Genomic DNA, 14093 nt, shown 5'->3' with positions numbered 1-14093 from the left:
GCGTGACCATGTGGAAATGTTCCGAATTTATGTATGCGTTGAGAGGTCTTAGGTCCAGTATTGGCCTTAGAGACCCGTCCTTTTTGGGGATTAGGAAGTATAGGGAGTATACTCCTGTTCCCTGTTGGTGCTGTGGAACCTTCTCTATGGCATGCTTTTCTAGCAGTGATATTACTTCCTGTTTTAACAGTGTCAGGTGATCTTGTTTCATTGGACGCTGTTTGGGGGGGATGTTTGGTGGGGTAGCTGTGAGTTCTAGGCAATAACCATGTTGGATAATTTGTCTTACCCACTTGTCTGATGTGATGTTTTCCCAGACAGGTAGGAACTGTGATAGGCGTCCCCCTACCGGTGTTATATGGTCTGGGGGAAGCTCTATGAAGTCACTGTTTTGGGGTTGGAGAGTTGCGGTTGTTGTTGTTTCCGCGACCTCTACCCTTGTTGTTGTTACCCCTGTATCCACCTCTAGAATTACCTCTGGGTGATGTAGGTGTAAAAGAGGTTTGCTGTTGGTTTGTACCTGTACTTTTGGATCCTCCTCTATAGGTGGATCTACGAAAGGAACCTCTTTGTGTCGGCTGCTGCAATGCTCCCATTGATTTAGCCGTTTCTGTATCCTTTTTCATTTTTTCTAGGGCCTCATCTGTCCCTGTGCCAAAAAGTGTTTTCCCATCAAAAGGTTGATTAAGTAACGAGGTTTGTACCTCTTGTTTGAATCCTGACACTCTGAGCCATGCATGTCTCCTTAGCATGATGCTTGTATTTGTCGACCTTGCCGCAGTTTCTGCCGCGTCTAGGGCGCACTTTATTGAAGTGTTAGTAATTAACTTCCCTTCTTGTATAAGTTGATCAGCTCTCTTTTGATGTTCTTTAGGGAGATGTTTGATGAGTGTTTCTAATTCATCATAATGCGCTCTGTCATACCTTGCAAGTAGTGCTTGCGTATTAGCTATGCGCCAACTGTTTGCCGCTTGAGATGCTACTCTCTTGCCAGAGGCATCTATCAGTTTAGACTCTTTGTCAGGAGGTGGCGCTTCTCCCGTAGATAAAGAGTTTGCTCTCTTGCGAGCGTTTGTGACCACTAGTGAGTCTAGAGGAATTTGTCCCTTAATGTATATTGGGTCTTTTGGAGCTGCCCTATATTTTTTATCAATTCTTGGGTTCAATACCCTAGCCCTCACTGGGTCTTTGAATATCTCTGATGTATGACTGAGAAGGCCTTTTAGCATTGGTAGTGTTCCTGATGTTCTTTGTGCAGTAGGTAGTGTCTCTAATAAGAAGTCCTGTACTAGAGGTTCTGTATGTAGGTCTACCTTATGAAATGTTGCTGCTCTAGTAATGAGTTGTGCAAACCCAGTATTGTCATCAGGAGGTGAAGGTTTTGAGGGATATGACTCAAGGTCGGTATCATTACCTGATCCCACATTATACTCCTCCCATGGGTCTGCCTCCTCTGGGATTGTGTCCTCATCATCCCCAGGGTGTCCCCCCTCCCCTGTGTCACTTTCTCCATCTGTTGTAGGTGTAGATGGACGTGTGGGAGGAATATCTGGCCTATTGTGAGGAATAGGCGAAGATGGTGTGTGAGGTTTGGGAGAAGGGGGAGGAGTTGTATTCGTCCCCATTGTTCTCTTCTTTGGATGAGCCTTGTCGTCCAAATGTTCATGTTTCCTCTTTTTAGGTAGCTCTGTGACTACCTTGCCAGTCTTTGGGTCAATAAACAAAGTCTTTTGTTTAGGATCCGTTCCGTGTTCCTGTGTCGGTACCGCAGTTTTCGGTTCCGAAAGGTGTCTTTTCTTTGAAATGTCCATTTGTGTTTTCGGTGCCGAAGTTTTGTTCGGATCCGATTTCTTCGGTATCGAAGATGTCCCCGGTGTCGAGGGTGTTTTCGGCGCCGAAGCGTGCTTCGGTGTCGACATGGACTGCTTCGACTTCGAGCTTTCCTTGACCTGGTGCTTCGGTGTCGATGTGGTTGGTTTATCGGAACCGGAACCACTATGATGGGGGACCGAGTGTTTCGGTTTCTGTTTCGTTGCCGGGCTCGAAGGCGGGGCGTTGGAAACTTTTTTCGGTTGTCTGACCGGGCTCGAGGGCGGGGTCGACACCGTGCGGGGTCTGTTTTTCGGTAAAGGGACGTCGTCACTCACGGTTTGTTGGACGTCGATCTCCTCGACGTCGGACTCGTCCGCTTCTGACCCCGCCTCGTCGGCCTCTTCTTCCTCCTCTTCTGGTTGCTGGTCCTCGAACAGCTCCGGGATTGCTTGTGACTGCATTCTCGATACCTCGTGTCTTCGGGCTCGACGGTTTCTAATCGTCGACTTTGACGAGAACGCTGCACAGGCCTCACAGTCCCTGGATTCGTGTTCAGGGGACAAGCAGAGGTTGCACACTTCGTGTAGGTCCTTGTGTGGGAACTTAGCACCACACGTTGGACATTTTTTGAATGGAGTCCTTTCCATGGACCCCGGGCTGGACTACGTCGAGTTTCTCGTAGTCGTCGTCCTTCGAATCGCGTCGGTATGGAGTGAAGTCGCGTTCGATAACGATACCGTCGATTTGGAAAGGAATACGCGCCGGTTATAACCTTCTTTGTTGAAGTCGGTCCGGAGCGCTTCGATCCTCATCCGAACCCGATGGTGGAAAAAAACAATCTAAGGATGGAGCCGATGCCCATGCGCACTAACACCGAGAGGAGGAGTCACCTATGACGACAAAGACTTCTCCAGAAGAAAAACAAAGTGCAATCATCCGAGCCCAACACCAGATGGCGATCTATTCATAAATGTACCATCTGCAGCCCATATGCCTCGAACATATATTACATTTTATGTATATGTATCTGTGGGGGTTTGGGGGGTGATAAGCGAAGCACGCTGAAACCGATAGTCAGAGTTGGGGTGTTTATTAACTGAAGATGTACAAAAACAACGAGGGCAACAATAAGTGTCTATGACGGTCCCCCAGGTCAGGTCCGGGCGTGTGCTCCTTATTCCGGCTTCAGGGCGTCCTCGGGTCACGTCTAGTGGTTCACAGCTTCAGGCTCAAAGAAAGAAAAGAAACAGCCGTGTTAGGGCTGGGACCGAGACACTCAAAGGGGAGGTGGGTAGGGGAGTGAGGGATCACCAGGATAGCAGCCCCACCTAACCAGCGGTCGATGTGAAGGGAGCGGAACACAGTGACCACCCTCGAACTACTCCGTCCCACCCTGTGCTTTAAATAACCCCTGGAATCGGCCCCGTACCTTGCGGAGCCACACTTCTCCCCTGGAAGCGTGGCAGGGCGGCTCGCGGTACCGGTGGCCTCCTGGCTTGTCGGGTCTCAGCTCCAGTGCGTCGAGCAGCGGTTCTTCGGCGTTTTCTCCTTCTTCTCCGTCTGTGGCGTTCTCCTCGTGGACCGGCTGGCTTCCTCGGGATTCCGCGCTGGTGAACGGGGACGCTGCTTCCTTAAACGCCCCCTGCACTTCTGATTGGGCGGATGCGGCTGACGTCCACTCAGCCGATTGGCCCCCAGTAGAGTCTGCCGCGGAACACACCCCCACCGTCACGGGAGGCAGGCAGAACGGCGGGGTCAGTGAAGGCAAGGCTGGTGAACCCCATGAAACGTCCAAGGGAGCCTGCGGACGGGGTGAGAATGGAGAAACGTTAGCTGAAACACCCCGTCCGGTGCAGTCAGGAAGCACCTCCGAGGTAGGCAAGTCGTCCTCGTGACAGTATCATTACGATAATTTTCTATATGTATATAGGTATGTATATATATATATATATATATATATATATATTACTACTATTTTATGTACCGTGGGACTCCCACTTTGACGACGGGGAATATTCAAGCATGTGAATCTATGAAAGACACCCCCAATACTGGAGAACTTACTGATTCAGACTTAACAACTGTAATTGAAGCAATGAACACAGCCCTAATAATTGTGAATTTGCTGAAGTGGGGTTCATTCCGGGTACGAGAGCTAGAAGACTGCAGTCCAAATTTTGCCACGTTGAAAGATTCACCAAATTCGCTATGGCAATCACAACACAGTACGTACCACATGACTTTAAAGGCTGGGACTTGACAGTTTTATGGTTAACCCAGAAAAGGTTTTCTAGGAGGTAACATTAAAAACAGACCTTTCTTAATTTGAGTTTTAGAGAAATCGACTATCACTTGTACTGGCTTACACCTCAATTAGAGCCTCTTAACGAGAGTTGGCAGGACTACACGGAGATTTCTGCTCTTTTAGATATGCAAGCACCTAATAGCACCAAATTCTAGCTTAAAGCATCTGAACCAATTTAAACATCCCTCATAATAGCGGTGAAAGAACAAGTTTAAGGGTGCTAGGCTTAAGTCACTGGCTGCTTGGCAGCAAGAATTAAATAATCGATTATGCGGAGTTCTTTCACAATTAAAGGACAAATTGCTTTGCCACGTCACTATTTTCTGATCATCATCATTACCTGGGGCATTGAACGCAAGATGGGCACAGTAATTTCTTGCTAATTTATTAGAACATGGATATTCTAAGACACCAAAGCAGGCCTTTATGTTCAGTGCCTATAGAAAGGGAGCAACGCATTTTAAATGCAAGAGTCTTAGCACAAATATTTTAAATTGTAAAAGTTCGCCCCCTGGTAAATGGGGTTTTGCACGACTTTTTCAGTGTTCAGCATACCCTGGTCGCAGATACGAAAGCGTAGTTTGTAGACTGCCAATGAATCACAAACAATTCCGGTCATCTCAAGGACTCCACAACTGCACCAGTTTATTTCTACTTTTAGTGACCGGTCGTGGGTCTTACCCCGCATGCTGTCTTTTCCGGTTTTCAAAGTGAAGTCACTCTGCACATCCTTCCACTCAAATAGCACATGTGGTATCATTAAAAGACAGTATCTTGTTTTGCACAAGCCCCTGTATTCATCAGAAGCTTTAATTAGAGCTTCATATTTCCCAAAAAGCAAAAAATCTGGCTCTTAAGATGTACACTGCTTCCATTTCAGGTCATGGCAGCACCAAAGAAGTCGTTTTGGTGCATGTACCCTCTTTAGACTACATGACAGACACACGGTTAGTCCTATGTGTGTTGCCAATATTGAAATGTGCTGTCATATGCCAACAGGAGTGATATTGCAAGACGAAAGACGGAACCCTATTTATTGTGATGCAGAAGATGAAGCAGCCACAGTCTTCAAGTAATCCATAAATCTTTTGTACTCTGGTTTGAGTGTTCAGTGCAAGCCGTGGCAATCTTCCAGATCAAGTATTTTTCCTGTGTTCAGTTGCTAAAGGAAGACAATCAACTCCCCAACAAGGGGTCACAAGCTTGAGCTTTGCTTCTTAATTGAAAGCCAAATACCAGTGCAAGTTACTCACCTTTAACGTCCTCTCCAAACTAAGCCGCAAGGAAGAATCAGCCAAAGAACTCCAAAATCACAAGAACCCATGTTGTAATAAACAAGGAGAGCAAACTAATGAACCACAGGCGTTCGCTGTAAGCTGGAATACTGGTCCTTTGACGGATGCAGCCACGTCAGGGTTTTGGTCTTTGCTAGAATTTTACTAGCACTCTAATGCCAGTGTGACGGCTATAGGATTCCCACGCCCCTCTATCCTCCACAAACGAGGGTTGTTTTAGTGAAACAACGGTTAGGCAGGGAAATTGTGCAGCAACCCGTTCCATTACATCTGAAGCGCATCAATTTCTGCCACCATCACTTGTGCTGCACTCCCATCAAGAGTGAACACATTCTCAGATCAACTACTTTGAATCCGGTTTCAGTAGCATAGCTCTCAATTTATAATCAAACTTTAGAAGATGGTCAGCTGTGCAGGATCCAACAACAGTGCCAGTAGAAGAAAAATAACCTATTTCAAACTTGAACTTATTTCATCCCAATAAAAGGAAATTCCATCTATTCCATTTTCAATACAAGTCCTTTTGATAAGCTGCGATCCACAGTATTTGATGCAGATCTACAAACAGCCTCCAAAAGGAATGCCTACGCAATTATTATCATTAGTGTTTAGCAAAACACGCCACTACCTGCAACGGGTTCCCCCGCGCTATGCCTTCACACGGACTCTCAGAGAATGATGGGATCCTTCATTCAAAACAGACAGGTATTTAGTTTTTTTGGAAAAACAGAAAGACTGACGAGATCTCATTGACTGAAGTTTCATTCCATAGTTTGAGCCCTAGGTAGCTGAATGCACTGCCTCCTTGGGGTGTTATTTTTACTAAAGAAACTGAGGAAAAGTTGGAGTTGCTAGACCGTAGGGAGCAATGTGGTTTGTATGGCGATACCAGGTGTCTGAGATACTGAGGGCCTGTGTCCAATAGCAGTTTGTAAACTTAACAATGCTTGGAAGTTCATTCTTTTTTCCACAGGCAGCAGCGTAGCTTGTGCAAAAGCTTAGCTGTAGTGGTAAATTGAGATGGCTTTAGAAGCAGCCAAGCGACCGCTTTTTGTACTAGCTGCAGTCGCTTGATAGGACCCTTAACACCCAGATACAGAATATTGCCATAGTATTAGTGACCGGATCAAAGCGTGCATTGATGTTCTTTGTGCTGGCATTGGAAGGCAACCTAAAATCTCTCGCAGCCATCTGAGCATACCGAAGCAGGTAGCCACTACCATAATGATCTGGGTTTGACAGCTTGCTGTCTAGTGAGAAACCCAAAATCTAAGCAGCTCATAGTGGTGTATATAGTGGCAGCAGACCAAACTGGACTTAGGGTACAAGGATGTAGGGTGTCGCCTTTAATAGTAATGCAGCTAGGTCTGGTCAACACCTTCAATATTAATCAAGTCCAATCGCTCCAAAGCCTAATTCCCGATCCAGAGCTTCAAAATGCCCCAGTCAAGACAGCTTTGAAACCTCAAACACCAATGAAAGCGTGTTCCCAGGCATGAATTTTTTACACATAGGGCAATGTCCTCACGATGTACCTGTTCAGTGTTAGACCGGGCTGAACCTGGTACAATGTCAGAAAGTACTGGCAGTGACAAGAAATGCAGGTTAGTGTCTCTTATGCTGTCAGTGGAGCAGTGTGCTCCTGTGAAAACTGCTTGTAAATAAATAACCTGCAACAAGCCACTTTATTATAAGGTCCAGGGTTGGAATGCCTTACCTGGCAATCGGGTAGTGTCAGACAGCTGGTCCGACAGATCAGTGTGTGGGGTTTAGGAACGCTTTGGGACCTGCTGTATAGTCTGGTGGGCCAGACTTCATTGCCTATTTCACCAATATCATTCATTGCCTGCAGGATACCTACAGTCTCATGCCTTGCAAACACCAAGACAGAATATCTTTACAAGTTCTAAACTGACCCTATTTGCCAGCCTTTGCCACTTATCTTGGTACCTGGCCCCATTTTCTGTCCCAGTCCGACCCTGCAAAAGGCACCTCCACCGCTTCAAGGGAAATCTTGCATCTCGTTGGATTAGGACCATTCCTCTTTCCTCGAAGACTGCGGTACCGTAAATTGAGCATTACCTTCTACCTCTCGATAACTTATTAATCTCACCTGCTCATCAGCCTGTGTGTGTAAAACACACACACAACACCTGCAGCACAGTATCACTACCCATCCCTCAACAATCAATGATATTTCTGGTTCCTGAGACACCAAGTCGGCCTGGTAATCACCAGAGGCACAAACTTACTACTTCCAAGATTGCAACATTCTCCGCACAGGTAAGAATTTCTTTTTTTGTATTTGCTGAAGTTGAGTGTAAACAAATGAAGCGAGTAGCCTCCAAAGTTTATGAGCATGACCATGTTTGGCACAGCCATTTACCTTCTGCGGCATCTTGAACGTTCAGCTGACAAGATAAAGAGCACTTATGGCTCCTGCGTCAGAGTCCCTGGCTGAATCAACCAGCATTTGCAATGCAATAGGTCTTGCAGCATTAAAGTTTGAGTTATAGGCATTGTATATGACAATGTGTTGCATTACATTTTTAGCAAAGTCTGTATTGGTGTATAAAGATGATTTGCAAGATGGTAGCTGTTGCAAAATGTTGGAAATAATATTATATTATAATAATATTGTAAGTTACTGTTGTACTTATAAGCATTTTGGTAGCGCATAGTGATGTTGTGTTGCCCCTGAGTGATGCTGTGGTGATAGGATAGATAGTGAGGGCGAGAGAGAGAGAGATAGAGGGAGGGCGAGAGATAGAGGGAGGGCGAGAGATAGAGGGAGGGCGAGAGATAGAGGGAGGGCGAGAGATAGAGGGATGGAGTGTAGGGTGAGAGAGAGGGATGGAGAGGATGGAGTGTGGGCCGAGGGATGGAGTGTGGGCCGAGGGATGGAGTGTGGGCCGAGGGATGGAGTGTGGGCCGAGGGATGGAGTGTGGGCCGAGGCATGGAGTGTGGGCCGAGGCATGGAGTGTGGGCCGAGGCATGGAGTGTGGGCCGAGGCATGGAGTGTGGGCCGAGGCATGGAGTGTGGGCCGAGGCATGGAGTGTGGGCCGAGGCATGGAGTGTGGGCCGAGGGATGGAGTGTGGGCCGAGGGATGGAGTGTGGGGCGAGGGATGGAGTGTGGGGCGAGGGATGGAGTGTGGGGCGAGGGATGGAGTGTGGGGCGAGGGATGGAGTGTGGGGCGAGGGATGGAGTGTGGGGCGAGGGATGGAGTGTGGGGCGAGGGATGGAGTGTGGGGCGAGGGATGGAGTGTGGGGCGAGGGATGGAGTGTGGGGCGAGGGATGGAGTGTGGGGCGAGGGAAGGAGTGTGGGGCGAGGGAAGGAGTGTGGGGCGAGGGAAGGAGTGTGGGGCGAGGGATGGAGACACCCACACCACCACCACTAGACATAACAGGCACATTGACGTTTCTAGGGCATGCCATGACTCTCTTTTCACATTGGGCTATCCATTGCATCTCAGAGGTCTTTTGTCAACTGCCACTACAAATAATTCCCCACCCTAATTGTGTGTGTGGGGTGGTGGATGGCCTAGTAAGATTCATGCAATGCTGCCTGCTCCTGTGGTATGTGATTCCAGTATGAATGTAGGACGTTGCCTGCCTGTAAGTCAACACCCTCTTTATGTATAAATCCTGTCCTCCGTCTAAACTAGGGCTGGGCTTGTTGGATTACCAAATATTACAATTCAGTCACAATTTTAGAGTTAGAATTGGTAATAAACATGCGGTCTCCACCTTAATTCTTTGTATGTAAATTGTCCCCACACATCATGGAGGATATTTTTAAAAACAGACTTGATCATACTTGCTGGCGTCTCAATGGGCCAGTCCTATTCCAGCCCTCCACTATTCTAATCTGAAGTGCATGTCTGCTGTCCCCCTCTGTCTTTTCATTTGTGTCCTGTCCTAAGCCTATGCCCTTTGCCCCTTAGACCTAGTGCCTCCTGCAGGTGAATCAAGAGTGTCAGAGCCCTGACAGTCCGGACACATTCCCTTCCCAAAGACTCCACAACTTGGGGACGGCTGTCATCTCACTCACAGTGATTGCTGGTACCCACCACATGCATAAAATCCTACACAACCCCATATTTACTTCTGTCCCCCAGCCTCCCTATTTCAATGCAGCTCCATAACGCTCTGTCACACCCTTTCTCTTGCCAAGCTGGAGGTGAGTGGACAATAGGAGTAATGTAGATGTGTCACCAGGGTGAGACTGGGGCAGACAATAGGCCCGGGGCGCCATTGGCGAATCGGGGCAGTTTTGAACTTGTACGGACACGCTGTGTGTTTTTTTTTTAAGGTAAGGGAGACTGTATGCATGTGTCTGCGTCATTGCTGTAGGCAATGTTTGTAGTAGTATCACGGAAATCAACAAAAGGGCGTCCCACACACTGGGCTGTCAAACCAGCCCTTTCAGCACTGCCCGATTCCCCTACAGGCCAGTCTTACTTGGATGACACTGACAGCCTGTCAGTGTTAGTGTGCTAGAGGTCCCGAAGACCGAGGTCCCGAAGACTGCCTCGGATGCAATGACGTAATGTGTGAAGGAGAGGGCTCATGTGTCGGAATATGGCAGAGGGCAATGTAAATCTCTCTCTGCATTTGGCAAAATTATACAAAATTCATATTGTTAGTGAAACAGTAGCAAACACATATTTCTATAATTAAGGCCTTTTACCTCAAGGACATTGACAGTGGTCGGTCGTGTTAATTATTTCCAACCACTTCCCTACATGTAAGGAAGTGCTGTAACGTGAACAATAAACACGCCAGCTCAGTGGCACTGCACTTCGTCTTACACTTCACATGAAATTGGGGGGGGGGGGGGGAAGAGTTGAAAACGGACTGCGGGCGGGAGGGGGGCGAAAACAGACACAGACAGCGGGCGGGAGGGGGGCAACAACGGACAGCGGGCGGGACACGAACAGCGGGCGGGAGGGGGGCGAAATCAGACACGGACACACAAAGAACCAGCCTGCTTATCAGCGACGCGCGCCTCGTGAACAGCGCCGCACGCCCCTCTAAAGACTTCCCCTGCATTCCAAAGGAACTGCTCACGAGGCGCGCGACGCGATCCGATTCTTTCAGCATTACTGAAAACTGCATAAGTTCACGTGCGCAACGTTATCCTATGGGACAACGCTGCGCGCGTGGCCAGGTCTTGTCTCCACATTCCAACTTGTTGTGGGCTGAGACGACAGCTATAGTTCTCTGGCGAGAACGCGCTTTGCGCGTTACTAGCCGAGACCTAAAAAGGGAAGAGGGGTGACTCGTGTTCCAAACATGCAGTCTAGTGGAAAACCAACCAATCTGAGCTACAATCTTACAGTTAGTAGCCTGCAAAACGTTTGTCTAAGACAGAGTTTGCATCTAGGGTTGTAAGAAGAGGCTCCAGCAGAGCAGTGTACGCTCTACTGGCAAAGCTAAAGCCTTTAGCATAATCTATGTTAACAGGGATATTAGCAAGTTATTATAAAGTATTGCCTAGGAATTATCCACTTTTTTAAAATCCAGAATTCTAACACAGAGACAAATGTAGACTGCCTTAATTATCAAGCTTGCTGCTCAAAATTTGACAACTCCCAGTAAAGTTATAGGCAGGATTAAAGTCACAGGATCTGGGGTGAAAGAAGAAAACCATTATTTTCAAGTGTAATCCATTTTTGGTGAGGAGCAAAATGTCCTACAACTGAAACACAGATGGCAGAATCTGCTCATTTTGGCCACACCTTTCAGCCATGTCAGAAAACTCAACTGATGTAGGAAGTAATTTAGAATCCCGCTTCTACCACCTTTGAACCTACCTAATTAGTTTATTTCTGCTTGTGCAGCTGCATCATTCTTTGACGGAAAGATTCAAACGTATCTTCCTGCTTTACAAGCGCTTCACCCAAGCCCTCCCCTCTTGAAGTTGTTCCCCTGCAGAATAAATTGAAGAAAGAGTTAGGCAATTTATAATCACATTCTTAGACATGAGCAACTATGAAGAGAGGAGGGAAAGTAATACAGTCAATATAACCTCGACGCCCCCTAAACCTGGCACGCTCCTAACATACCCACCCAAAGGGAAGAGGCAAATTTACACCCCCTCCAAGAAGCAGTTCTAGAGACAACTTGACTCATGAAAGAGCACTGCATGCAACACCATATTGTATAAAGTAGTTTCCTCAACACAGTAACACAATCCAACTTACCTTTAAGTGGAAAAACCAAACTATGCAGCAATCGCTTTCCTTAATATCCCCCAAAACGTGTACCATGTCCCCAAAAGAACACACAGAAACCCGGAGCGACATCAGGACATTGCCACAACATACACTTTGACCGGATCTTTGATCCCAGCGCCTTCAGATCCAAGGCCTTCGCCCTCCTTCCAGCCCATTTTACTCAGCATCTGGAAGCCCACATTCGTGTCCGTTAGTTTCTTGTTGGCGTAATCCAAGTCTCTTTTTTCTGGTTTCTACATTGCAGAAAAAATAATTGGTAATCGCTTAGAAAACACATTACCTAAAACCCTCAAAAGAAATCTACAGATTATAAAAACAGGCAACCACTCCCGTTTTCATATTCACAAATGAAGCCAGGATCAGCCATCCTGTAACAAAACAAAACCCCAGCAGGCGAATGACCAGACCTCAAAGTAAGGAAACAAATCATCACGTTTAATTAGTTATATTATACAGTTCTAGTGGGTGGGATGAAAAAAAAAAAAAAACTATTGAAGTTTCCAAAAACCAGTTTTCATTCATGGGCTTAAAAGGGAGTGCGAGGGATGTGGCCATTGAAAGGCGTGCTTAAAAGGGAGTGCGAGGGATGTGGCCATTGAAAGGCGTGCTTAAAAGGGAGTGCGAGGGATGTGGCCATTGAAAGGCGTGCTTAAAAGGGAGTGCGAGGGATGTGGCCATTGAAAGGCGTGCTTAAAAGGGAGTGCGAGGGATGTGGCCATTGAAAGGCGTGCTTAAAAGGGAGTGCGAGGGATGTGGCCATTGAAAGGCGTACTTAAAAGGGAGTGCGAGGGATGTGGCCATTGAAAGGCGTACTTAAAAGGGAGTGCGAGGGATGTGGCCATTGAAAGGCGTGCTTAAAAGGGAGTGCGAGGGATGTGGCCATTGAAAGGCGTGCTTAAAAGGGAGTGCGAGGAATGTGGCCATTGAAAGGCGTGCTTAAAAGGGAGGGATGTGGCCATTGAAAGGCGTGCTTAAAAGGGAGGGATGTGGCCATTGAAAGGCGTGCTTAAAAGGGAGTGCGAGGGATGTGGCCATTGAAAGGCGTGCTTAAAAGGGAGTGCGAGGGATGTGGCCATTGAAAGGCGTGCTTAAAAGGGAGTGCGAGGGATGTGGCCATTGAAAGGCGTGCTTAAAAGGGAGTGCGAGGGATGTGGCCATTGAAAGGCGTATTTGGCCAAGCCTGTGGCATGGCTCAGAGCAGTGGCATCACGCATCACTACAGCAGTAAACAATTCTGAAAGGGGGAAGGGGGATGATAACATGCAGAAAATTAACAACGCATCTCCTTCCTCTCCGTTTGTTATTTATATTTTACGTAAGTGATCAAACAATAACCAAGGAAAAAAAAGAATGAAAACGGCGTTTACTTTGTGCTGTGATCTTGGACATTAGCCTAATAATAGAACTTAAGGAAAAGCAGCATTACCTTCTTTAGTACTGGCCTTCCCTTTGGCATTTCATAAGTAATCCTAACAGGGTCATGAACTAGGGGAAAGAAAACATGAAGCCATTATTCTTCTACTGCGGAATCACTAACGCAGATGCTATTTACGTTATCCCATAAGCAAATCAGAATATACTTCAGTTGTGGGGCCAGATTACTATATTACACCAAGAGAATTAAAAACCCAAGACTGAGCTACAGCGCCTTGGATCTAGCACCTTCGCAGCACTCTAGAAACATGTGAGCACAATATACTCCATGTGCTCTGATTATCTTAGGCTACAATGGGCCAGGACATTACAGACCACATAGACCGAGAATTGCAAATCTTAACACTACAGAGAACCATAGAGTAAAAAAACATTCCGACTACAAGCAACATACCCAGAGAATGCGGCTAGTAAGTGGCGGATCACACTTATGTGGGTTCACAGTTATAATTATTACACAGAGTGAATAATAATTCCTTTATTCTTCATCATTAGTAAGACAGAAAAAAAAGCAGATCTTTGGGTTCAGCAGCCTGAGAGCCAGCAGCAGGAACTGACTGCAGGTACACCACACACCAAGTGCCTACACCAATCAGATTTTTTTCAGGGCCCAGGATGAATGGCAGTCTGTAACCCCACCACTTCCCAACAAGTTACAACTAGAGATGGCACAGGTTTGAAGTTTCAGTTTCATACTCCAGTGCTGCCTGAAAAGGAAAGGAGCTGTGTGGCCGCCAGCAGCAGCAGAAACCAAAAGGAGAACTGAGCAGGCAGCAGGTTATAAAACAAACAAGCATTACAAATGCAATAGGTCTCGCCTTTTATTAAGTTAAAGCCATTTGCTTTGCTATACAATACCATTAGCAAAGCAAATGGCTTTAACTTAGTGAGTGTTGTAGGAGAAGGGAAATCCTTTAAAGAGTCATTTTCTCTCTGGATTTCCCTTCTCTATTTGGATCTCAGGAGCAGCAACATTGTTGTGCTGTCACCAGGGCGTTGACTG

At 46.9% G+C, this 14093-nt stretch overlaps 1 protein-coding gene across 14 annotated transcripts in view; it reads right to left on the bottom strand.

The window, feature by feature from the left end:
- LOC144799137 (uncharacterized) overlaps positions 1 to 14093 on the bottom strand; it is a 234288-nt gene that overhangs the window by 46092 nt on the left and 174103 nt on the right. For 11 of the 14 annotated variants that reach the window (XR_013603760.1, XM_078670338.1, XM_078670342.1 and 8 more), the window contains 3 exons: positions 13083 to 13141; positions 11747 to 11889; positions 11234 to 11348 (listed from right to left, as the gene is read on the bottom strand). Coding sequence is in view for 13 of the 14 variants with exons in the window: in XM_078670338.1 (XP_078526464.1) it covers positions 11243 to 11348; positions 11747 to 11889; positions 13083 to 13141 (308 nt within the window). In the remaining variant the exon portion in view is untranslated. Of the gene's footprint in view, positions 1 to 2885; positions 3614 to 11233; positions 11349 to 11746; positions 11890 to 13082; positions 13142 to 14093 lie in introns of those variants that run through there. The other 3 variants (XM_078670335.1, XM_078670345.1, XM_078670347.1) reach the window with 1 other exon arrangement.

Source organism: Lissotriton helveticus, chromosome 12 (assembly GCF_964261635.1).
Source record: "Lissotriton helveticus chromosome 12, aLisHel1.1, whole genome shotgun sequence".
NCBI lineage: Eukaryota > Metazoa > Chordata > Amphibia > Caudata > Salamandridae > Lissotriton > Lissotriton helveticus.
This window is presented reverse-complemented; position numbering and strand designations above follow the sequence as displayed.